This window comes from Sphaerodactylus townsendi, linkage group LG01 (assembly GCF_021028975.2).
Source record: "Sphaerodactylus townsendi isolate TG3544 linkage group LG01, MPM_Stown_v2.3, whole genome shotgun sequence".
In the NCBI taxonomy this organism is placed as follows: Eukaryota; Metazoa; Chordata; class Lepidosauria; order Squamata; family Sphaerodactylidae; genus Sphaerodactylus; species Sphaerodactylus townsendi.
Genome location: NC_059425.1, coordinates 67,872,797 through 67,898,567, shown reverse-complemented (window position 1 = coordinate 67,898,567; position 25,771 = coordinate 67,872,797). Strand labels below are relative to the sequence as shown.

At 41.4% G+C, this 25,771-nt stretch overlaps 1 protein-coding gene across 4 annotated transcripts in view; it reads left to right on the top strand.

The window, feature by feature from the left end:
- BABAM2 (BRISC and BRCA1 A complex member 2) overlaps window positions 1-24,412 on the top strand; it is a 166,438-nt gene extending 142,026 nt beyond the window's left edge. For all 4 annotated transcript variants that reach the window (XM_048513689.1, XM_048513850.1, XM_048513618.1 and 1 more), the window contains one exon: window positions 24,060-24,412. In XM_048513689.1, the coding sequence (XP_048369646.1) occupies window positions 24,060-24,123 (64 nt within the window). In that variant the 3' untranslated portion in view covers window positions 24,124-24,412. The remainder of the gene's footprint in view (window positions 1-24,059) is intronic.
- Window positions 24,413-25,771: the final 1,359 nt, after the last annotated feature.

Sequence of the window (25,771 nt, the reverse complement as noted above, 5' to 3'; positions counted from 1 at the left end):
AAGTTAACAAGAGCCTTTCATGAACCATCCCGAAGACTGGCGATTCGGCTGTATCGCAGTCACCCTCTGGGGCATCCAGGGGTGCCATGGCACCTGCTTGCTTCTGGCATCTTGGGGAGGGGGAAAATCCCAAAGTAACTTGAATGGAACAACAATGAACAGACTGATAAACTTTGGGGTGGCTCTCTGTTGTTGCTGACTAAACAGGAAAGCACCATGCTCATCCTAGGCAGACAGGTTAATAGCCATGACTGGCCATAAACCCAGACTTTTTAACGCCTCTCCCAGTGGGAAGGGAAAGCAGTGTAGTTGTTTTTCCGTGGTGGAGATTTACTGTGGGATCCAAGCCATACTTTACTACTGAATATACTCACTTCATGTTATTCTGAATTGTCTGTTTTTTTCTTTTCCCTGGAAGACTGGGAATGAGAGGTTTTTGTCTTTTCATAGCTTTTCATAGTAAAATTACCTCTGGTTGTATGTCTCTTGCTTTCTCTGTGTATTTTTGGTCTCTCTACATCTACATTGCACAAGAACTGGTTATTCTTTTTTCTTTGTTTGTAAATCTTACATAGCCATCACAAATTAATCCAGAATCTGCCACCAGTCCATGTGGTTGTTACTGTATTAGCAGAAATGACTTCTCAACATTACGCTAAAGTAAAACTCGAGTCTATCTGAAGGAGACAAGCCCTGGATTTTTGTTAGTTACAATTTCAAGGTTTTTAAAACATTTTTGTGTTCTATTAAATGTACAAATCTTTATACTAAATAATTTGAAGCTGTTTATTTTGAGAACATATTCTTGGGCTGAAGTCTGAGGACTATATTTTTCATAAAATGTAGTACACCACAGCAAAATCTCTTTTGTTACATGTTACAAAATCTCTTTTGTTACATATAAGTGCAGTTCTGAGGGGCAGGACCAAACCATTGAGGAGACCAGTGATGCTGGCACCAGTGTAAATGCCTCTTACACTGGTGTAAGGGGCATTTATGCTGTTGCAGTGGTTTAGCGGAGAGCCACATGGCAGCCCAACACCCGGGACCCAACACACTCAAGCGCCAGCATTCCCCCAGCACAGAAGCCCGCACTGGCACCAAAGGTAGCATTCCTGGGCCCTTTAGATTTGGAAATGTCTCCATTTGCTGGCACAGGCCATTGTCCTGGCTAGGGGAATTTGACAGAGGTTGGAGGAGCATTGCATTTGGCTTGCAGGCCATGATACCTTGTAGGAGGCAGGACAGCTGTGCCATCCCCAGGTGCCTCACAGCCCCCCCCCCCCCAAGAACTGCACTGCCCATTTATCTTCCATTTCAGTAATGCCAGCAGTTTATTTCCTTCCTAATGTTTGCCATGTAGTAATTTATTGGTTTATTCGCAATAATTCAAAATGGCATTGTTTAAGAAAATACAAATTTGCTTTCCCTATATTCAAAATTCCATTTTTTGTTTACCAGTTCTGACTTAACAAGTTTGCTTTTGCTCCTTCTCAAATTCTGTGATTTTGTTTTGCAATCTTTCCATTTATTCTTTCTTATATGAAATATGTATTCCACCATAAAGACTTTATATGTAGGTCAGAGTTTTCTGTTATTTCTCCTTGACATAAATCCCCTCTAATTATTTTTTTATCATTACATTTTGGAGAAATATATTTCATCCCAATATAAATGTTGTTGAGTTGAATTCAAAGTGCTGAGAGCTTGGCTCTGCTCATGGGACAGATATTCCTTGCCTTTCACCCACCCACCCACTGCAAACTTCTGTGCCCCACTTTCAGCTCCTCCTGAGGGTCCAAGAACTCCCTGTAAATGGCATAGGGGTCTGAAATGGAAAGGCACAGTTGGTAGAATTCATACCCCACTTCTACTTTCAGATTTACCTGTTGTTTATTTCTTTAATGGCATTCTTTAATGGGAACATGCTCTGAAATAGTTTGTGTCTCTATTTTCGTGCCATCAAAGGCCAAATTATAATGTATTTTAGAGTATGAATTATGTGATACAATATAAAAATCACATACATTCCCTGATTTCTCAGTGTACCTTTAATTGCCCTTCATTTGCCTATACTGCATGTGGTCAAGAAGACATATTAAAAACACATGAGATCATGAGGAGAATATAGTACAGCAGATTGATGGAGGGTAAAACATAAGAATTTGAAGGATGAGATCCCAAACGGGAATATGGGAGTTCAGAGAAGGCATGGGAAGGCAGCACTAGTGAGAGGATGGAAATGGAGGCAATTTGAAGTTGAGCTATCCAGAAGTAGCTTTATAAGAAAAGCAGAAGAGGCTGTCTGTGATCATTTTCCCTAGACAACAGCTGCTTTTGCAGGAAAGGGGAATGCTTGAAGACAGCTGTGTGCCATCATACTGAAGCATACACGTGGTGAACTGCAGTGGGTATAAAATATATAGCTAATCATGGAAAAATGGTGCTCATATTTGTGGTATAGATATAAAGCAGACCATGAATTTTCCTTTCCATGGGAAAAGTCCTATGTTTTTCTTTCCTTAAGTGGGCATTCTAGACTGTGTAAACAGAACATACTGTCTCAGCCTGCAATTTCATGAGGGAATATTGTAAATAAAGCTTGCTTGTTTGTTTGTGCATGTAATATTTAACTATTGGAGACATTCCAGTGTAGTATCTGTTCTCAGTTATGCTCTGTGCAGCCCTATAAATTCCCATGAGGCTTTAGTAAATCCTGGGGAGGCCTTGTATAAACCATTTTTTCCTAAGGTTTATCCAGTCAATCATATTTTCAGTTCTAAATGTGCTATGAGCCCAGTTATGTGCATTCCAAATGCAGTATAAGAATAACAGAGGTATTCAGCATCTTAAAAACCTTAGCTTTTCGTTAAAAAAAAACAGCAGCGGCAGACTTTTAAACAGCATGGATGAAAAAGTAGATTTGAAGTTGCAAAGGTATAATACATAATAAAATCTCAGAATCCAGTGCGTTCTGAATAAACATGTTCAGTATTGGGGGGTTGTGGCTGCATCCATGTTTCACTGAATATTTCACTATGACAGTGTTACAGTAATCATTCATGAAAGGATTATCCTGTGCAGACTAGCCAGTCCAGTTGTGAAGGATTGCTATAACAGAACAATCATGTGGATGCAGCCTGGTACCTGCCTGGCAGCTCCTGGCCTTTCACTATGATTAGTAGAAACCGGACAAATTTTAAAAGGAAATCTTGTGGCATCTTAGGACTTTCAGATTTATTATGGCAGAAACTTCTGTGGACTAACCCATTACTCAGATGCATGAAGTATGTCCTCATTTGGCAGATACAGGTATAACATGGAAACAAAGAAGAATATTGGAACAAAATGTTAACAGTGTGGCCAGTAGGTGCAGTCTGTGATGTTTCTATAAAATGCTTGTGTGCAATGGACCATAAATTACAAATTCGCCATGTTCGTAATTTATATAATTTGTATATAATTTATATAGTTTTATTTGCCTGATTAATTATACCTTTTGATTTCTTAACAATGCAATTAATCATGGCCAAATCTGAGGACACTTAAACCTATGGATCAGGGCCCTGTATGTTTTTCTGCATCTCCCCCAGTTTGCAGAAAAATAAGAAACCTGAGGGAAAATGGAGTGGAGAGATGAAATCACCCCAAACAGAGGAATACATTTGCACACAATGCACATCCCTCTGAGCCGCCACTGCCTCCCTTTCTCCCCTGTCTGGGGTGGGTGGGGGAGATCAGCTCACCGCAGGTCTGGGAGACAAGTATCAGTTGGGTCAAGCATAGAAGAGGCGGCATTGCCATTTCTCCTTTCTTCTCCCATGGTGGGTCTGCATTTGAGTGACCTACAGGTTGAGCTGAAATACCAAGCACCTGCAGAGGCTGAAGGGCATGGGGCAAAGGAGTTGATGTTGTGGGGTGGGTGAGGAGGATTGGTTGCCCAGAGCTTGCAGTAAGGAAAGGGGGTTGTATGAGCAGGCAAAGCAACGTAGATGGGTCAGCAGGTTGGCAGCAAAAGAGAGCAGTGGGCAGCTGGAGTAGCAAGGAGAGCAGTCTGGGCAGGCAGAACAAGTAGAGGGATGGGTATCAAGTATGTCAGATTGAGAAAGGAGAGCAGCTGGAGAGCAAGAGGGAGATGGGGACCAGTATTAGGGTTAAGGGGAGCAGAAGTGTATGGTGCGTAAGGAAAAATAATGGGAGGAGGATGCATTGGGAGGGAATGGTACAGAAAGATTGGTGGTGAATATCACAAGCCAGAGGACTAAGCAGGGACCAGTGAGAGAATTTTCCCAAGAGTTTTTCACAGGTCTCTCTGTGAAATTATTTGACTATACATAGCCAATCGAATTGGAAGCTATCATAAGACTTTCTTCAAGAAACAGGAGAATGGATTTCAAGCTATTGTTTAATAAATGAAAATGCATTTAACTGATGGGATAAAATAGCTTCAGTAGAGTCTTGCATAAAAATAAAATAAATTGGCATTTTGTTGAAATATCAAACGACATTTAATTATTCAGCTATTTAATTAATTATTCAGCTATTTAATTAATACAGCAATGCTGCTAACAAAATCACCTTTAAATGTGTGATGATTTTGTAGGAATAAACAGAAAACCAGTAGACCAGAAATGAATGTTTATGGCCTGTAATAGAACAACAGTTTCTATTGTAGTCGAATCCATGTACATTTGCCTTGGTGGGTAGCAGTACAACTAAGTCTGGCTGGTCAAATCATATTTTTTCCTGTGCATTTTGAGAAGTGTCTTCTTGGATAGCTGAGCAGAGCTTTTAAGACATGGTATGTTGGTTTCTGACAGGTGCCTGCCAGGGATCTTCAGTGCTGTCATGCATAATGTGGTTTTCAGCCAAATTAGGAGGATTGGGAAACTTATTTCTGGTCACTTCTCATTAAATCTTTGACTGTGGCAAGGAAAAACAATGATTAAAGATGTAATGCCATGGCGGGAGATATGTATATGTGAAATGTTTGACAGAATAAAGGTTTTTCTACATAATGATTGCTGAACCTAAGCAGTGCATCTCAGCATCATACCTGTAGAAATCTATTGGGCAGAAGAATTTTGTTTATCAAAAAAGATTAATTGCTTTCTTGAATAAACCTTTTCAACCTTATGCTATAAATGTGCATTTTTAATGTATCTTTATTATTCAGGAATTAGTAGGCTTGAACTACCCACTGATATAGATACTGGAATTTTTACAGTATTTTTCTCTCTAGTCAATACATTCTGGTGACTTGTGGAAAATAAGGATAAAAATCTAAGTGTGTATATTTAAGACCTCTTTCTGATTATTCTTGATTTCAACAGTGGTTCTCTAGAGCAATGGTAAAATATTTTCATATTGATTTCTGTACTTCCTTATATTAGATGAACTAGTAGTGTCAGAGTTAAATATTTTTAAAGTGACAAAGAGTTTGGATTGATTTCCATCTTCACAGAGGGCTGAATTCTGACTAGTCTTCAAAAATATAAGGAAGTGATCAGAAATAAATCAATCACTTGGATATCTATGTACACACACACAAACACACACACACAGAGAGAGAGAGAGAGAGAGAGAGAGAGATTATATCATCTAGGGTGGTAAGCCTGTATTTGATTCAACCAGACTTGCTTGCTGCATTTGATTCAACCAGACATGCTGAGGCAAATATAAAGGAAGTATAGAAAGGCACAACATTGATAAGGCTGCTGATGTTGCATCTATTTAAGGCTTTAAAATGGAAGTTAACTGCATTTTGCTATTTTACTACCAGAGTTACAAAGGACTGACGTAACCCTTAAACATTCTGCTTTTCATGTTCAGTGTTTAAAAATATTTATCTGAATAATGTTTGTACAGTTTTTGCTATACCAGAACTGTATGCATTAATGTACGTATACTAAGTGTATTAATCATAAGAACTTCATCTCTCATCACTGCTATTTGATTCATTTCTTCCAACACCCTTCTAGAATAGAGCAGCTCCATCAGCATGGATAACTGCCACACACTTTTCACAGTTGACACAAAGACTGCCTTCAGTTTTTCGGCAGTCTTTTTAGCAATCCTTTTTAGCAATCATTTCACCTTTTTATTGTCCTTCAGAAGGACTCTCCTGTGCTCCTTTCATGTTTGTGATGTATTTATGAAAATTCTCAGTGGTTGTCTTTTAGCAGTGGGCTCCTCGTATCCTATTTTCATTTGTCTTATCTTCCATTTACTTTTGTTTTGGTTGAATCTTCAATCTTCCTTAGTAAGCTTGCTTGACCAATACTTCCACTTTTCAACAACAGCCTTCTTGCATGCTAGGGCTTCCTTGACTGCTTGTCAGCCATGTTGACATCCTCTTAGATTTGATGCTCTCCTTCAGACATTGGTGGAGGAGGAATGATGAGCTTTCTGTGTTCCTATGAATGCAAGGTCTGGAGAGGCAAAAAGTGTGAACCAAATATTAAGAAGGAGATTGTGTAAGTAATTCTAGTTCAAATTCTGGCAAATTTCATTTTATTATTTTAGGTATTTCTGCAAATGGTTCATGTTTTTCTCCTTGACCTTTTTTTACAGTGCAGTGTGCTCAGTATGATTACTATGATATAATTCCTATTGATTTCATTTGAAAATAGAAAGTAAAACAGGATTGAAGAAAATAAACCACCACTCTCATATGGTGGGAGGGGGGTGGGTTTTGTTGCCATCCATTTTAATTACGTATCAGATTGTTTTAATGAATTGATTTTCTGTTCTGAAGTTATATCGTAGGTGCCGTAGTGTATGCCGCCCTGAGCCCTTCGGGGGAGGGCGGGCTACAAATGCAAATAAATAAATAAATAATGATGCCATTTTATGCATTTCTGATACAGCCACATATGGATACTATATATGTTTCTGGTTGCCTTATCTTAGACAACTAAGCTGATCAAATACTTCATGAGTCATCCATATAGAGAAAGGCTGAAGTGTTTTTATGAAGATGCATAAGAGAAAATATATTACTGCTTTATGAAATTATAAATGGTATGAAAAAAGTGCATTATTTGCTCCCATTTTCATAATGCCAGATCTTGAACTTGGGTGTCACCCACAGAAATTGATTAGCAGTCAATTTAGAACAAATGAAAGTGCTTCATACAATGCAATTAATATATACCATAGTCTCTAAATATATAGACTTCTCTCAACTAATACAGAACTGTAATCAAATTTCATCCAATGAACCATTTTAACATATATTGGTAGGGATTTTGTTTTTTGAAACACATTTATGGATAGGCCACCTGTACTTTTGACATGGGAGCATTGTAGATTTTTCAAAAGTAATGGGAAGGAAGAAAGGAACAGTTGGAGGAAGTCACCTATAGATCTAAAACACATTTGAGGATATTGAAAGAGGCCAGTCGCCACTGGCGTAATGCCCATTGGGCAAGGTGGGCAGCTGCCCAGGGCATCACCTTGTGGGGGGCATCAAAATGCTGGGTTCATTTTTGGGTATTTTAGTGGTTTTCCATTTTTGGCCTGCAGGGGGCGCAGTTTTTAGGCTAGTGGCACCAAAATTTCAGCGTATCATCAGGAGACAGTCCTTATGCTACCCCCCAAGTTTGGTGAGGTTTGGTTCAAGGAGTCCAAAGTTATGGACTCCCAAAGGGGGTGCCCCTATCCCCCATTGTTTCCAATAGGAGCTAATAGGAGATGGGGGCTACAGTTTTGAGGGTCCATAACTTTTGTCCCCCTGAACCAAACTGCACCAAACTTGGGGGGTATCATTAGGGCAGTGTCCTGATGAGACCCTGAAAGTTTTGAGACTGTGCCTTCAGAAATGTGCCCCCCCCACAGCCTGCAACCCCCATTGAAAGCAATGCAGAAAACTCAATGAAGAACAAAGATTCTTGGGCAAATTTCTAGGATGTTCCTGTAAGGGGGGGGTGCATTTTTGGATGTATCAGCACCAAAATTTCAGGGTATCATCTGGAAACTGTCCTTATGATACCCCCCAAGTTTGGTTCAGTTTGGTTCAGGGGGTCCAAAGTTATGGACCCTCAAAGGGTAGCCCCCATCTCCTTAGCAAAGAATGGGGGATGGGTCACCCCCTTTGAGGGTTCATAACTTTGGACCCCCTGAACCAAACTGCACCAAACTTTGGGGGTATCATAAGGACAGTTTCCAGATGATACCCTGACATTTTGGTGCCGATACATTCAAAATCTTACTGCAAGGAACATTCCAGAAATTGCCCAAGAATCTTGTTCTGCATTCTGCATTATGTCAAGGGGGGTTGCAGGCTGAGAACATTTCTGAAGGCACAGTCTCAAAACTTTCAGGGTCTCATCATGATACTGCCCTGATGATACCCCCCGGGTTTGGTGCAGTTTGGTTCAGGGGGGCCAAAGTTATGGACCCTCAAAACTGTAGCCCCCATCTCCTATTAGCTCCCATTGGAAACAATTGGGGATGGGGCACCCCCTTTGGGAGTCCATAACTTTTGACTCCTTGAACCAAACCTCACCAAACTTGGGGGGTAGCATAAGGACAGTCTCCTGATGATATGCTGAAATTATGGTGCTGATATGTCTAAAAAGGCACCCCCTGCAGGCACCAATGTCCTGGTGCAAAAAAAAAATTTGGTCGTGGTGGAGTGGCCGCCCATGGGGGGGGGGCATCCAACTCAGGTTTTGCCCAGGGCTACAGTTTGCCCAGGGCTGCCTCGTTACGCCCCTGCCAGTCGCTTTTGCAACCCAGCCAACCACCCTTCTTCCTACCCAATAATTGTTAGGATCGCGTTGGAGAGGAATGGCAGCCGATCAACTTTTATTTTTTATTGTCTCCATTTTTTTAAGAGATTCTCCTTTGGCAGTCTTAATGTATTATGAACCATCAGACTTTGCTATCTCCTTTCTTAATTGATCTATGTTCCCCAAAGCCTTCCGTCCATGGTTGACCAAAAAAGGAGAAAGTTAAACTTGACTGAAAGTAGAACAAATGTTCATATGAATTTATGCAGATTTGTGCAGATTAAACTATTTTGAATGAAAGTTAATATTCAATATTGTAGGTATTGGTAAGTGTATTTTAAATTTTGATGTGACCTTGGGTTGCTCATGAACTTTGTGAGGTCATTGTTAAAATATAAGACTTTCTTTTCCGGATCTCAGGGGAAAAAAAGCAAAGGAGGAGATAATCATATGTTAATGTTCCAGTTAATGGTGTTACGAAATGTGACCTATATACCAAAGCCACATTTGAAACAAGACTGTATCCAAATAACCACTGTAAAATTAGACAGCATTTAAAACCTATATAAATATCAAAGACAAAAAAGTGCTGCCCTTTTGTGAAGGGAATAAGTTTGAGTAAGCATCACTGAAACAGAAAAGTGTTCCTTTCAGTTTCCTGTAATCTCCCATTTATGAAGATGGTAGATGGGTGGTGGCCGGCATGGCCGAGCCCCGCCACCTCCAAAGAGGATTTCAGAGTGACGGCTAACAAGGGAAAAGAGGAAGAAGAGTTTGGATTCATGCCCTGCTTTTCTCAACCACAAGCTCCTTCCTTTCCTCTTCCCACAATAGACACTTTGTGAGTAGTTGGGGCTGAGGGAGTTCAGAGAGAACCGTGACTAGCCCAAGGTCACCCAGCAGGCTTCATGTGTAGGAGTGGGTAAACAAATGTGATTCACCAGATTGGAGTCCGCTGCTCATATGGAGGAGTGGGGAATGAAACCTGATTTTCCAGGTTAGAGTCCACTGTTCTTAACCATCACACCATGCAAGGGAAAAGGAATGTTCCCCCCAGCCACGCTACAAGCCCCCTATTTAGCTCAGTGGGCTGCTTCTGCATTTTTGCTGGCACAGAAGGGGGCGTTTCCAGACCAAAAGGGTACAGGAAGCCAATGAAAGTCAGCTTTGCCCCAAGGAATGCTCGCTCTGATGCCAACACCAGCTCTTGCACTGGTAGCATTAGTGCCATGGCTGCATTTGCTGCCTGGGCATTGTGTAGCCATGTGGCTCCCCAGTGCTAGTGTAAATGCCCCTGTACCAGTGTAAATGCCACCTAATGTGTTAGATGGCATATACGCCAGCACGTATTTCATCCAGAGCCCTTTCATTCCCCCACCCCCGCAACTCAAGATTGCTCAGTAAATCTTCTTAAATGTCTGCCTTTTCCTGTCATGAGTATGTTGTCAAGTTCTAGCCTGTGCTTACCTAGATAATATGAAATTTTATGGGAAGTGAATCCCCTTGGTGCAGCTCTTACAGAACCCCAACTAATCATGACATTCAAACTTGATTCCACAGTGGAGGTCAGGATAGCTCAGTTCAGAATCTGCCTTCACTATGAAGTCTGCTTTTCAGGAATGGAGAATGTGGTGGCTAGAGTGAACTTTGAACTCAAGCAGACTTCCTTGGCCATCTCAAGATTTCCAGTGTCTCTTCCTTGGAAGTTCCTGTGGAGGTTGGACACAGAAGAAGATGGCACTAGAGAAGCAGTGTGTGAGGGGAAGAAAAACAATTTGAGTCTTATCCTTTGCATATTTTAAGGATATATTTATCTGTATCATTCTTCTAGAAGAGTAGCGAAGCCATGTTAGTCGATTGTAGCAAAATAAAACATAGTCCACTGGCACCTTAAAGATGAACATCATTTATTCCAGCATGAGCTTCTGCGAGTTAGAGTTCAGTTCTTCAGATGCATCTGTGAGCTGTGATTCACAAAAGCCCATTCTAAGAATAAATGGTGTAAGTCTTTAAGGTGCCCCTGAACATCTGTATGACTCTTGCCTATTGTGAGTATGTTTGAGAGTAGATGTGTGTGCATGTGTGGTGAGGGGGGCATTACAGGGGCTTTCCCAAGGCTGGAATTGACGTTGCATACAACCTTCAAGACTTCTCTCTGTGCCAGCCACAGATGCAGGCGAAACGTTAGGAACAAGAGCTACCAGACCACGGCCACACAGCCCGAAAAACCCACAACAACCAGTTGAATCCATCCATGAAAGCCTCCGACAATACTTCAAGACATCGTTTCTGTGGTGGAGCATAAGCCAGTCATTCTCTGAATTGATCATCCTATGATTTGATTTTGACTCTTCACTAGAAATTGTAAGAAAGTTGGCATTTTTAAGAAGTTTTTTAAAAAATTATTTTGTTGTGTCTCATACTGGAGGTGACGAAGTTGGTCCGCTTTTGGAAAAATATGTTTGTCTTGTACATCAAATATGATGGAGTCCAGTTTTTTTAAATTTTTTTAGTATGTCTTTACTGTGCTCTTCTTCCAAAGAACTCAGAGCAGTTTACGGATTGTGCCTAGGAAGTAATCTGTGTAGTCCAGTGCCGGCATAGCAGGGTGCAGACGGAGTATCTCGGCAGTTTTCCGTGAAGAACTGTGGTGCTTCTGCCCCATTTCCTGCATATAGGCTGTTGCTTTTGTTGTCACCATGCACACCAGTCTGCCGCTGCAACTAACAACAGTTCCTTAGGATTAGTTTCTGCATGTTTTTTTTTTACATTTTTCCTTCATCACTTTAGTCGACTCCTCTTTGTATAAATGAGTTTTCTGACTTTGTCTTTTATGAACAGTCCCCACCCCTGGTGTGTGTGTCTGGGTCACTGCTTCTGGGAAGGTGGCGACTTTGTCTTTGAGAGCATCGTATTATCCATCTTTTGTACTTTTAAAGGTTAATTACTGGGAGTTGCACAAAAACAGCCAGCCAGACTATGTGTGGTCAGGGAAGGGCTGGCCCTCTCCTCATCAAGTGCCCCAGAACAGACTGCTGTGGGTGGCAAGCATTTTCAAAACAAGTTTTCTTTGTTTCAGGACAAGTTTCAGCAAGAACAGAGAACTATAAAGCTTTGAGAATTACCAGCCTGAGCTTCAAAAAGTGTATAGTCAGAGGGATTTACAAGACTCTAGATGCATTTTGCGGCCACCGTGTTGACATCCTTTATGTAGCATGACATTATTATGAACTGGCAACATGAGATAAATAGGTCAGAGCCACCAAGTCTTACCATTTCTGGCCAGGTCTGCCTAGCTTTTAATTTTTGCTTTCTCCTAATATATGGAGGAATAGTTCTCCAAATTTCCCTAGCATGAATAGTTACATTGGCTGGAAGAAAGAAACAGAAGAACATTTTATCGTCGAAGGCTTTCACGGCCGGAATCACTGGGGTGTTGTGTGGTTTCTGGGCTTTATGGCCGTGTTCTAGTAGCATTTTCTCCTGAGGTTTCGCCTGCATCTGTGGCTGGCATCTTCTGAGGATCCTCAGAAGATGCCAGCCACAGATGGCTGCTTCCAGAATACTAAAATAAACCTTAACTATCCTAACACAAACTTTGTTGCAGAAAGCTTCTTAATGGTTAGGTGCATCAAGATTATCAAGCATTAAATAGATTGTAGGCATTGAGCTAAAAGTAATACAATGTTGATACTTGACAAAATCACACTCCTGTGATGTGCTTATATTATTGTATTTTCTGTTTATATTTGTATCCCATCTTTCTCTGTAAGAAGACCCTCAAAGGGAGCTAACTGTTGTATTAAAAAAGCACATTAAAAATTCAACAAAAGGGTGAAACTAATAATCACATTACAAGCTTTTAAAATGCAACAGAAAACGGAACAGTGGTGCAGTTAATAACCACTAATCAGCAGTACCTCTAGTGATTGTTCAAATACATCTTATTCCAAAAGCCCCCCAGTACTGCCAAGATTTCAGCCAAGTGACAAAGTAGGTATCTCTTCACAAGACAATTTAAAGTTAGACCTTTTTTTTAAAAAAAAGATCCTGTCTTGCCTAAACTTCAGGTAATGGAGGGACACAGAGTAGATTCCCTCTCACTGACAAGAGCAACTAAGTATTTTGAAAGGCATCTTCTGACACATTACCCACCAACAGCTAACCACTGATCAGTCAGCGTCGAACTCTAGTTTTGTTGCTAATGTAAGAGCAAGAGTTGTTGCTTGATAATTCTTAGGATTCTCAATTCTGTGTTAATTTGATTGGGCCTGTATGCTGTTCTGAGCAGATTATGGTTCTTATGAAGAAGAAATATGTTAACAAATACGTAGCCTTTGGAAGCCACACTTGATAGCCATATTTTTTTTGGCGTGTGTGTAGAATTACCTTTTAAAGGACTGTAGGGTGGTAACTTTTCCTCATTTGGGTTCGGGGCAAGAAAGCAGTTTTTTCAGTAAAGGAAAGACTAAGTATGGTTTTGTTTATTGAAAGCAAATAATGTTGTTTGCAGGTGTAGCTAACCCTTTTTATCTTGGCATCTTCTTTTGTGTTAGCTAGCAAACATTTACTGTGTTATACAGGTTCCTCAGTTTTCTGTCCTCTTTTCCTAGTCTTGTACCCCCACTTCCTTTCCATCTCCATTTCTCTTCACACTTGCAACACATCTCACCTGCTCCTGGATCATGCTGTGATTGTTCTACAATCCCTTCCTTCCAGCCCCCTTGGCACCTCTTGTAACTACCTTCTTTCATTTTCTTGCATTTGTAGTCCTTAGTCCAGTATGCCTGGAAGTAGGGGTGGGTAGCATGGTCGCCAAGTTTGCAGATGATACCAAATTATGGTGTGAGAACCAAATTGTGGTGAGAACCACAAAGGATTGCGAAGAGCTCCAAGCGGACCTTGATAAATTAGGTGAGTGGGCTAAGAAATAGCAAATGCAGTTCAATGTAGCAAAATGCAAAGTGATGCATATAGGGGCAAAAAATCCAAACTTCACATACACTCTACAAGGGTCAGTGCTATCAGTCACAGACCAGGAAAGGGATTTGGGCGTCTTAGTTGATAGTTCCATGAGAATGTCAACTCAATGCATGCCAGCTGTGAAAAAGGCAAACTCTATGCTGGGGATAATTAGGAAAGGAGTTGATAATAAAACTGCAAGGATTATCATGCCCTTATATAAAGCCATGGTGCAACCGCACTTGGAGTACTGTGTTCAGTTCTGGTCACCACATCTCAAAAAGGATATCGAAGAGATAGAAAAAGTGCTGAGAAGGGCAGCGAGGATGATTGAAGGATTGGAGCACCTTCCTTATGAAGAGAGGCTGCAGCGTTTGGGACTCTTTAGTTTGGAGAGGAGACGTCTGAGGGGGGATATGATTGAAGTCTATAAAATTATGCATGGGGTAGAAAAATGTTGACAAATTTTTCTCTTTCTCACAATACTAAAACCAGGGGGCATCCATTGAAAATGCTGGGGGGAAGAATTAGGACTAATAAAAGGAAACATTTCTTCACGCAACGTGTGATTGGTGTTTGGAATATGCTGCCACAGGAGGTGGTGATGGCCACTAACCAGGATAGCTTTAAAAGGCGTGGACAGATTTATGGAGGAGAAGTTGATGTATGGCTACCAATTTTGATCCTCCTTGATCTGAAATTGCAAATGCCTTAGCAGACCAGATGCTCAGGAGCAGCAGCAGCAGAAGGCCATTCCTTTCACATCCTGCATGTGAGATCCCAAAGGCACCTGGTGGGCCACTGCATGTAGCAGAGTGCTGGACTAGATGGACTCTGGTCTGATCCAGCAGGCTAGTTCTTATGTTCTTATGTTTTTATGCCTTGCCTATGGACTGACCTTTCCTTACCTACCCCCACCCCAGGCTCCTGGGCTGTCTTCCACTTAGTTTTCCATTCACTAGGCTCACTACCTCTGTCCTTCCTTCCTGGCAGGCACATGCAATCTTGCTGTTGCTAATCTCTACGTGGGTCATGAAGCATTTCCTGTCACGATTTCCATTATGAAGTATTTATAATATACCATTCCTGTCTCCCCACCCCAACTACAATATTTGTGAATGCTTCATGACAAGATGGATTTTAGCCTGTTTTTAGAGGTATAGATACTAAATCACTAATTAGCAGTGGTAAGCAAACCAGAAATAACTTGACACATTGCTTGAAACCCACCAATAAAGAGATGCTCAGCTTAGATTAGTTGCCACTGCCTCCAGGTAACAGAGAGAGTGCAGAATTCATTGGGCTTGTAGAAGGAAGTGGCATGTTACATAATGTTGCTGGTGACTTCTAGAGGCCTGTCACTTGCTGTTGAATGAGTATGACAAGCCACACTGTACTGGTGACAAATTGTTTACTTTGGTCCTGAATTTATGCTTCATCTTGAAGCATCTTTGACCATGTTTGGGCCGGCAAGATTTACTTAGTTTTTCTTTTTGAGGATACTGCTTGACATTAAAGCACTGGGGCAACTATAGCCAGAATGTGAGGAGATGGAAAGAGGCCAACATAAAGTAGTTTAAACACAGAACAGTGGCTTTGAGGGTTTATCTATCATTGGATAATTTGTCATCAGCAGGGTCTTCAATAAGAAAACTTCAGTAGCTGCTTAAGGTTAGCTTGTATGGCACAGATACGATGTACCATGTGTTGATACGAATCAGGACAGTGTTCCATTGTTGGTGGACATTACATGTGTGCAATAAACAATTGTGACAGATGCCCATCTGGAAAGACTAATTCCAGGTCTATGTACTCTCTAATGCTTAGAAAGTTTTGACTTCAGTCCACCTTCCAGACTTACCACTATTTCACCTGTTCTAAGTGAGGCTAGTAGAGCAATTATTCTCCCTCTATGTAAGATTCTGACCATTCTTCATGATTTATAATATGGAAGTTATCTACTTACGTCTTTTGGCATTCATTGTTTGCTCCAACGTGATATTACAAATTAAACAAGTAAAGAAACTTTCCATTCTCTAAGCATCCTTGAGCGTAACACCTATAGTTGAATGTACTGAGTATCACAAAGGCGTTGTACACATATTTTAAAAATTAAAAATTAATTAGATTTATTTATTGAAAACTTAAATAAATAAATAAATAAATAAATAATGACAGTTTACTGTGTGCTCACAGATCTCCCAAAGTGGCTGACAGCATGAAATCAATGAGAAAGAGCAGCACCTTAAAAGAACAAAATACATGAAACGTCTACCAAAAACCTAAACACAGCAGGAAGGAAAATGGATACTTTGGACACTAAAGAAAACGCTCCTCCAACTGCTTGCTAGAAACTTAAACTGGATTTAGCTGCTGATATATTTCGTGCAGTTGCTCAAGCTTTGCTGTTAGAACAAATTATTACGTACCCGTCTCTGCAATCTGAGTTTTCACGCTCGTCATAGTTGAAAAGTAGATTGTAAACTAGCCTGGGATTGGGAGCTTGGCAAAATCACTTTGGCTTTGCACTTTTAGTTTTATTTATTCATTTTAAATATTGCTATCCTTATCTCCTTGGACTTTGGATGCGGAACACTGCAGCAGCCCTGTTATAGGGACATGAATAGCAGCTCAATGAACCAAATTAAAGTAGATTGAAATATACAAATCACCAAATTAAAAAGCAGTTAAACGTAGAACTGACAAAAATTAATACACACACACAATCCGCAAAATACCAGCCACATCTGATATAACAAGTCCCCTGTATCTAAGGCTTTTTGGATTAAAAACTGCTTGTTATGACCCCCTAAATGTTCAAAGTGAAGGCTCTCTCTTCACCTAGTGTGACGGGCTGTTCCAAAGAGCTAGGCCTATTATGGAAAAAGTTTATGATTTGCTGTAGCTGTGTGGATAGTCCTAAGGTGAGGGCACCTTAAGCAAGAAGCTGTGTGAAAAGCATGACTGATGACTGGGAGGTGAGGGCCGTAGGCTGTGAGCAGTTTTAAAGCAAGTAACCAGTGCTTTGAATTGATACAGTCAGAGTGATACGGTCAGAGCAGCTGACCCCAGAGAAGAATTGTTGACATCTCTGCTTGGTTTGTGTGCTGTGAGCAATACTGAGTTTTACTCTGGATGTGTATATTGTCTGGTAGCTAGCATATTGTGTCTTGCTTTCATGTTTTGTTTTTACTTATTATAATACAATCTCTATAATAAATAGCAGTAAAAATAGAACTAAAAACATGTATTGTAAATATGGAGAGAGAGGCACCTCTCAAACCTCTCCGAGAGTCTTTTATTAGTATGAGTCAGTCAGCATTCTAAGAAACAAATATATGTGGTTTTAATTGTTTGGGAATATTTTGCTTTAGGTTCTGAATTGTTGGGAGCATTAACTCATTCAGCAAGAATGGGCTTAAGCGTGTAGTTATCCTTTGTTTAGACGTCTAGGTTACACGCTGTATTTTGGTCTGTTCGTGTATACGTATGTTTATATGAAAGAGCAGGGTGCAAGCTATTATGAGTTCAAAACTCCAATCTACTCTAGTAGTTCCACTACTGTTATTTTGGAACATGATGATTGGCATGATTACTTGCCAGATGTACAGTAGATTATTGTATTACATGCTAATTTGAAAAACTGTTGTGGAGCTTTTTCTTGCCCTTCAGAAACTTTGAGGAAACCTATCCCATACTATTCAGTCTGCCTCTGAGCATGGATATTGTCTACCTGCATGGCTTTGCCTTCAGAAGATGAATGCATACATGTTCATTCCCACCCATATTTTGGTGCAAATACCCACACTGATGAAGCTAACAGATGGCTGTAATTTTTCTAAGTGTATTTCTTGTGTAGATGTCTCTTAAGAGGAGAGAGAAAAACCACATAGAAATCTAACGATGGTGCATAGTTTACCGAGTTTACCATCTGTGTAAAGTACAAAGTCACCATTAGCATGACAAGTTTCTCCTGCAGGGGCCTACTGGCCACGGAAACATATGAGGTCACTTGTCCTTGGGCTCCTGAAAATTAATCACGTGGGGGGGCACAAAATCACCCCCCATGCTTCTAGCGGCGCGGTTGCAGCTGGAGTGAAGGTCCTGCCTGCATTGGCCATGCATGAGCTGAGGCGTTCCTCCTTGGCAGGCGGCACACAGAGCACTACAGCCCTTTCTCCCTGCAGGCAGTCATCTGTCTGTGCTGTGGCACAGCCACCCTGCATGAGCCCCCACCACCCCGCCTGATTTGGCCTGCCCTGGCCTGGGTTGGTCTCGGCTGCGCCAGGAAGAAGGTTGAGCAGGAGGTGGAGCAGGAGGTCAGGCACATTGGGCAGGAGCCCCCCACCTCTATTGGTGCCAGGCCCCCCCACCTCTATCGGTGTTGAGGGCCCTCACCTCTATCAGAGGCCTTGCCTGCTCACAGCCAGGAGCACCCGGCAGGCTCCTGACCTAGGCCAGCTGCTGCCGCCTTCCACCTCTATCAAAGGTTGCATTTGCTCGCCGCCTCCAATGGAGGTTGGGGGAGCTGGCCCAGCAGCAGCCGGTGCCATTCCAGGAGCGGCCGGCAGGCTCCTGGGCTGGTGATGCCACCTCCCCACCTCACGAGCTGGCGTGGCCTCCTATAGAGGTTGGGGAGGCCAGCAGGAGCCAGCCCCAGACTGGGAGCCTGCCATGGGCAAGGTCTTGTTTTGCATGCCCCCCCCCCAATTATTGGTGGCGATGGAATAAAAAAATTAGGCCTTGCCCCTGGGGGCCATTTTATGCTGGTATGCCTCTGTTCTCCTGTGTTGATAGTGATGTGTAAACTTTTCTATCTGTGTAAACAAGACTCTGGTACAGGCTCAAAAGGAGTGGAATAAATACTACATGCTCAGAGAATTGGGGTGAAAATAAACAGTGATGACATTGTAAAGCGGCCTTAAAAAGGAAAATAAAGACCATAATGGTAAAAATTTATTGATGAGATAACAGAGTTGCACACAAGCAATTAGAACAATACTATATCCCAGTTCAGCATAAAATACCACATTGCTGTTCAATACCAACCCCTGATTATGGGAACCATCTAGTAGCTACCTCCACTGAGCAGTGCATACATCAGAGAATGAGGGGAGGCAAGAAGGGAAAATAGAGGGGGGGGGGCAACCTTTCCTTTTCTAAATTCAAGGGTCATTAGGATAGTTTAATTGTATTGGTCAAAACAGGCATACCAAATAGGGCTGGGAGAAAGGTTCAAAGAAAAGCATTTGGCAAAGAGCACAACAAATGATTAAGAAGCAGATTGGATCAAAATATGCAATGTAATAGCTATGGTGTCTCTGTCATGCTGGATTGAGTTTGCTCTACTGGGTTTTTCTATGGGTTGTATACTTCAGCTCCTTCTTTGATGAGCTACTCATTGTTGCAGGTTGGATCATCCAGAATAGCTACAGCTAGCTTCAGATTCCACTGAACAGCCCACCTTATTTTTGCTTAGCAGTTTTTTAAAAATCTGGCAGACCATTTTGAATCTAGTCCAAATACTAGCCAGAATGGCCAAATGCTAGCCCAAATGGTAGATGGTAATGCCAACTAAATAGGGGCATATTCCTCTTGGCAACAATCTATGCTAGTAGAACTATACAAGTACAGTTAGGTTATCTACAGCCAATCAGACGTTTTAGTGTTCACACCAGATACTGGTGTAACTCAAAGCGTCAATGAACACAAACCCAATGCAGACATTCCAAAAAGCCTTTAATTAATTTATTTAAAACATTTCCTTTCTACCCAAACAGGGTCCCCAAGATGGTGAACATCAAAACATTTAAAATATTAACATGGGGTTAAATGACAACAGTTATATTTTCATCTGCAAAAAGTTCTGTTTATTCTGTCCAGTGGTGCATGGCTTAAGATTAACTTGGGTTTGGTTCTTTCACAGCAGTTTTTGGTAATTAGCAGTGAACCCTTCCATGTGGTATCTATTTCCATCTATCGCAAAGCAGGGGCCTCTTTACTCCAACTTTCTTTGTGTTGCTGCTAAAGATTTGATATCAGCTATCCACATGTCACAGGCAAAAAGAAAGAGTCTGGTGCCACAAATGGAGGCAGAATGGTCACAGCAACAATACAAAAATGTTTCCCACACATCCTGCCCCAAAGCAATACCACTTCTATTTATGTATTCCCCATCCCCAATTAATTTTCCTGCGCTCTTCCACTTATTTTTCCCTCCCTGCCAAAAAAAGAAAAGAAACATTTTTCATGTCCAAATCAGTGGTGTAGTCTGGCGCTCAGGACAAAGTGTTCCCTTCAATCTCTACTGCTACCTCTGGGCATGATGAGATGTGTGGCAGCAGAGACAGACAGATAATGGGCACTGTCATACAGGCACCTGGACAGTGAGCAGTCTAGCACTCAGCTCAATAGCCCTCTGAAGCTAAGCCTGCCTCTTTAATCCTATGGCCCAAAAATGCAAGTTCCTTTTAATTCTTCACAGCAACTTGTGGATCAGACCAAGAGCAAATCCTACAGTCTACATGCGTGCTTGCAAGGCTGGTACATTGATCCTGGCAATACTAAGCCAGTGTTATAATCAAGCTCCTCTTGCGTATGACTGTTTTTGCAGTAGTGGCTCCCATGGGTTCCACATAAGAGGAGGCAAAAAAGGGGAAGCTGACTCTGTGAAAGGCTACCTTGAAACTGGAGTTGGAACCGCTAGAAGAGTTCACAGAACATGTTGGCACAAAAGATCTTTCCCCCAACTTATCCCCTTCCTTCCTCCTGCAGTCTGTCATTTGTCCTGAGAACCAGAGGAGACTCTCAAGTAAAATGTGCCTCAGAATAAGGGAGCCACAGCAGCTAGGAGATATCAAATAAAATGGGCTCTTTTTCTCTGTTCCACAGACAAAAGCCAGAAGCGAGGAGAAAGAGTCAATTTGACTTGATTCCCCCTTTGCAGTCCTTTGTGTTGTGGCTCATCTTGCTTAAAAGCTCTGCTGGTCCTCAGAGAGCACTCTTAGGACAAATGTCCTGTTGTTTGGGGAAGATAGAAGTGGGGAAAGTTCTGTGTCATTGATGCCTTTTGTGAACTATTCCAGTGGATCCAGCTTTTTTATCATTTGGAGAAATGGAGGAATATAAAACATACTATGTTGCTGTGAAAACTGCAACTCTTTTTGATGGAATTAGAAAGTGCATTTCATTCAAAACTGATTATGCAGAAATTGTCTGCTGCACTTCAGGGATGAATGTCAAGTCACGGCAAGATTTCTTGTACAGACATATTTCCTTGAGCCCCGCTTTCACTTTCCATTCCTTCTGTGGCAAGCAACATCACTTCTAGCATGACTTTAATTTGCTTCACTACCAGAGCAGGGCAGATTTGCCAGTGAGCATAGCTTTGCTCTGGATATCTTCCCTCCACCCATGGCCATTCTACCAAGCTTCATCCTTCCCACTCCCTTTTATTGCCATCAATTCCTGACCCCTCACCTCCCTTCTATTTTGCTGCCTCTTTCCTGCTTCCTACTCTTCCTGCTATCTTTCAGTAGCCAACAAGAGGAAGTTGAAGAAAAGAAGCTCAACCACATGGGCTTAGCCAAACACACTGACCTCTAAATTCTCATATCGCTAGCTCAATATAATACTAGCAGTGAGTTCTTGGTCCTGCTATGCAGCCAATGTTTCTATATGAACTCAGCCCTCCCCCTTTCCAGGAATGGTGTAACTATTCCTCTCTCTCTCTCTCTCTCTCTCTCTCTCTCTCTCTCTCTCTCTATCTATCTATCTATCTATCTATCTATCTATCTATCTATCTATCTATCTATCTATCTATCTATCTATCTATCTCTTCTCCGCCCGCAGGGGTGGCAGGGAGCGGATGTGTGGGTTTTTTTTAAGTTCAGCTTTTTAAAATTTTATTTCAACTTCCAGCATTTGTACCATATTAGATCTATTAAAATAATGGTAAAACTAGTACAGGAATATTGAACTAACAAGCCTATCTTTCTTCCTGTGTGTGAAGGGAGAGAGCGGGAGAGAGAATATCAGCTATAGGACATGATCCCCTTCTTCAGCAGCATGTGGTCCAGGAAAATGATCTGCCTTTTCCATTTTGGAGGGAGTTCTTTTTTTTTGAAAGGGCTGGACACTATTGTGCCCAGGACTGTTCAATAACAAGACTCTGTATTCAGTTGATTTCTTTATTATGAAACAGCATCAGTTATAAGCATTTAGACTGCTACTGCCAGAACTAAGCCAGTATTGCAGCCTCCCTAATACCCCATATCATTCCCCATATCACGTCACTCTAGTCCTGCCTACCAATTCCCAAATCAGCCCCATGGTTTAGAAAAGAAGAAACTGCCTCCCCCCGGGCCAAAACAACCTACATACCTCACAACTGACAGAGCTACAACAGCAAGTGTATAATAAGCTGATAAGGCCTGAAAAGCAAAGCGGAAAAACATAAGCACAGCAGAAAGGGAGAATAAGAAGAAAAAGGTTCCCACATCCCAGGCAGGAGACAGGAAACATGGCAGGATTAAACAGGGGCTGATCATGACAATCAATATAACTGCTATAACAGCACTATCAATATAACAGTAATTTAAAGGTGTTAATAAAGCCAGCAATCTTGAGGTCACCAGGTGTGATGTGATCTGTGCCTTTAAGAGTGAGTTGATGGGTGGAGTTAAGAGAACCAGGAAAAGCAGACCCAGAAGAGTTCAGCAGACAAGCTGTGCAGTGAGCATCTCCTCACATTTTTTATTTATTTATTTTATTCAACTTATATCCCGCTCTTCCCTGCGGTGCTCAGGGCAGGTCACAACACAAACCAACAATCAAAAAACTTTATAATTATGCCATTCCCATAAAACAGTTTAAAACAATCCAAGTGCACATTTACAAGTTAAACCAATGGCATAAATAAACACAAGAGGACCCCACTACAACTCCACTGCTCAGTGAAGAGCCCCAAGATAAGCACTCCATGCATAATGAGCCATTGTAAGTATAAGCATCATTTTAGTTAGAGTATTAGTATTCTGATAAATGCTGTTTCTAGACATGGTGACCACTTAATAAGAAGGATACAAATGACATGGTGTAGGAGGATCACAAAAATTAGAGAATAGTAACCAACATTAAAGACCAACAAAATTTTCCAGGGTATAAGAGTTTGTAAGGCAAAGCTCACTTTGTTAAATTCCTTACTTTTAGCAGATTAAAGCTTATTCATAATGGTAGTTTCCAAATATTTTCTTTTGAGCCTCAAATTCTTCATATTCTCGTGTTCCAAAACATCCGCCACGTACCCTCATGCAATTGTTTTAATATTTCCGAGACTTTTCTCAGAAAGGAATTGTGGTTGATCCAGAGCCTTAATATTTCCTTCCTGGACTGATTTAACTAATCCTTTTTAGAGTAATTCTGCCAGCTCTGATTTCATACTTTATAAAAAGACATATATGGATGCAGATTATAGTTCAAAGCTAACTGCACTGTTATTCTCTTCATTGTTTGTATCTGCTACATTTCTCTGTCCTATGAAACATGGATAAATCCAATTATTACATTACAGGTTAAATTATTCTGGAAGCATGGTGAAAGATTTAGACTGTCAGGGACTCCTTGCTACCTAGCTCTGAAGCAAACAATATAGGTTAAATGCTTGCTGTTGTCTCTTTCCTAGAGTTCTTTGAAAAAGAGCCCATTTCACCTTGTTGGTCTTTGCAAAATTTTGTTCTACTTACAGTGAAAGAAGTAGGTTTATTTGCACTATGGGAGGGGAAAGTTGCAGATCATTCAGTGAACTGCCTGCAAAATGTATTTCAGTTGAAGGGGCAATTGATTCAATGTCTCCCTCACCCCCCCCCCCCTCAAAACAAAGACTGTAAGCAATCTGTGCCCTGATCTGGGTGATCCAGGCTACCTGATCTCATCCGATCTCAGAAGTTAAGCAGAGTTGGTCCTGGTTAGTACATGGATGGAAGACCAGGCTTGCTATGCAGAGAAAGGCAATTAAAAACCAATTCTATTCGTTCCTTGCCTTGAAAACTCTAATGGGTTTGTCATAAGTCATCTGCAACTTGACATCACAAGCATTCTATGGGAAGGGGAGAGATTTAAGCATGCAAATTAGTTATGATTCAAGATGTGAATATAACCACACTATTTCAATGCAGCAAAATGATTGCTTTGCACTATCCGTTCATAAAGGATCAAACTGACAGGTTTGATAAGGACCATCATAGGTGAAACACTAAAGGATTTTTAAACTGATTTGAAGTTTCAGTTCCAGAAGAATATACTCACGACAGAATGTTTTGGCCTTGCTCTTTGCTAACGTCAACCCCTTTATTCTTCCTCCAGGACTTATTTCAGAACATTCGTTCCTCAGTTCCAGGAGGCAGCATTTGCCAATGGGAAACTCTGAAACTTAAAAAGAAAATGCAAAATGGACTTTATGCCCACATGCCTGTCAGCAGACTGCAAGATGACTTCCTCAGAGCAGCTGGGACTTCGTTTTTCATAGGTGCTTTTCACCACTGGTGTGCCGTTGATCATCACAAACCTTTTCATCTTGTGCATGTGTGTTGTTTCCACATGCAGTGAGAATTTTGATTCACTTAGTATATTTTGTTCTCTTTCATTTGGTTTTTATATCCACGACCATATTTCTTGTTCAACCAGCTTGATTTAAATTAAAAATGCATTGGGTATGACTGATTTTTCTTTTGATATCTTATTCATGAAATTCTTGGTAGGGAAGTCCCAATCTGTCCCTTCCACCACCCATCTCAGTGTTTAAGGTTCAGCTTTTCAACACATTTGAAACAGCTTGATATTTAGTACAGAAAACAGCTCAATATCTGTGCAACAAAGCATTACCATGTTATGCCTTGGCAATTATCTATAGTCAAGATTTGTGTGTTCATGAACCTGAAAGAATGGAACCACAGTAGCCTTGTTAGTCACAAAACTGAACTTCATGAGGATTTGACAGTGGACCGACAGCAGCACCAACATCACAAATTCTAAGATTGTTAACATCCATTGATGTTACCAAGAAATGTCTTTCCAAGAACCAGTTTTGTGAGATAATGAAAAGACAGTATTTCTACCCAACTTTACAACTCTGAAAAAAAAATACCTTTGTTAAAACAGATCTTCAGCATCAAGTAAAGTCCCCTGTGTAAGAACTGGGTCACTACTGACCCATGTAGTGATGTCAACATCACAAGGTTTACTGGGCTGTGTTTATGGAGTGTGTTTATGGAGGGGTTTGCCATTGCCTTCCCCAGTTATCTACACAATTTCCAGAAAGCTCGGTATTCATTTTACCAACCTCGAAAGGATAGAAGACGGAGTCAGTCTTGGGCTGGCTACCTGAAACTGACTTCTGTTGGGAGCAAACTCAGGTCATGAGCAGAACTGGAACCTACCACTCTGCGCCATGAGACTGGTCTTCGAACATGTGACTGGTCATCACAGTCCCTTTATTGGCATGTTCAAATGTAACACAGAGAAAAGAGCAAGAGTCCAGTATCACCTTAAACATTTACAAAACCTTTAGTAGGGTATGAGTTTTTATGAGTCACAACTCTCTTCTTCAGATACAGCTAGAATGTGAGTCCATCTGTCCTTAATAGCCCAATCCAGGAGGGGGGCAGACCTGCCTATGGAGCTGGTGCAGCCTTGCACCTGCATGGGTACCCACCTACTGGCACAAGGGGCAAATGCTGCAGTGGATGGACCAATACATGGATGGTCTCAGCTAGATGTCTCAGGTATGCCAGGGCTACGTTGGCATCCAAAACGGACACCAGTATGTGTGTGTGGGAGAGGGGCTGGGGCATTCCCAGGAGCAGAACCAACCTTTTGGGTAGTATAAGTCCATTGCTCCAATGGAGGGTTTTCTGGAGGCAGGGAGGGGTTTGCTGTTTTCTCCCTCCCCTCCCCTCTGAAAAGTCCTCTGGAGGTGGTGGGGCGGGGCGATAGCAGTACCGCCCCTGGTCACCTCCACAGTTTAGATTGGGCTGTTAGTAGAGAAGAATGAATTCAGACACTGAATATCAATGGTA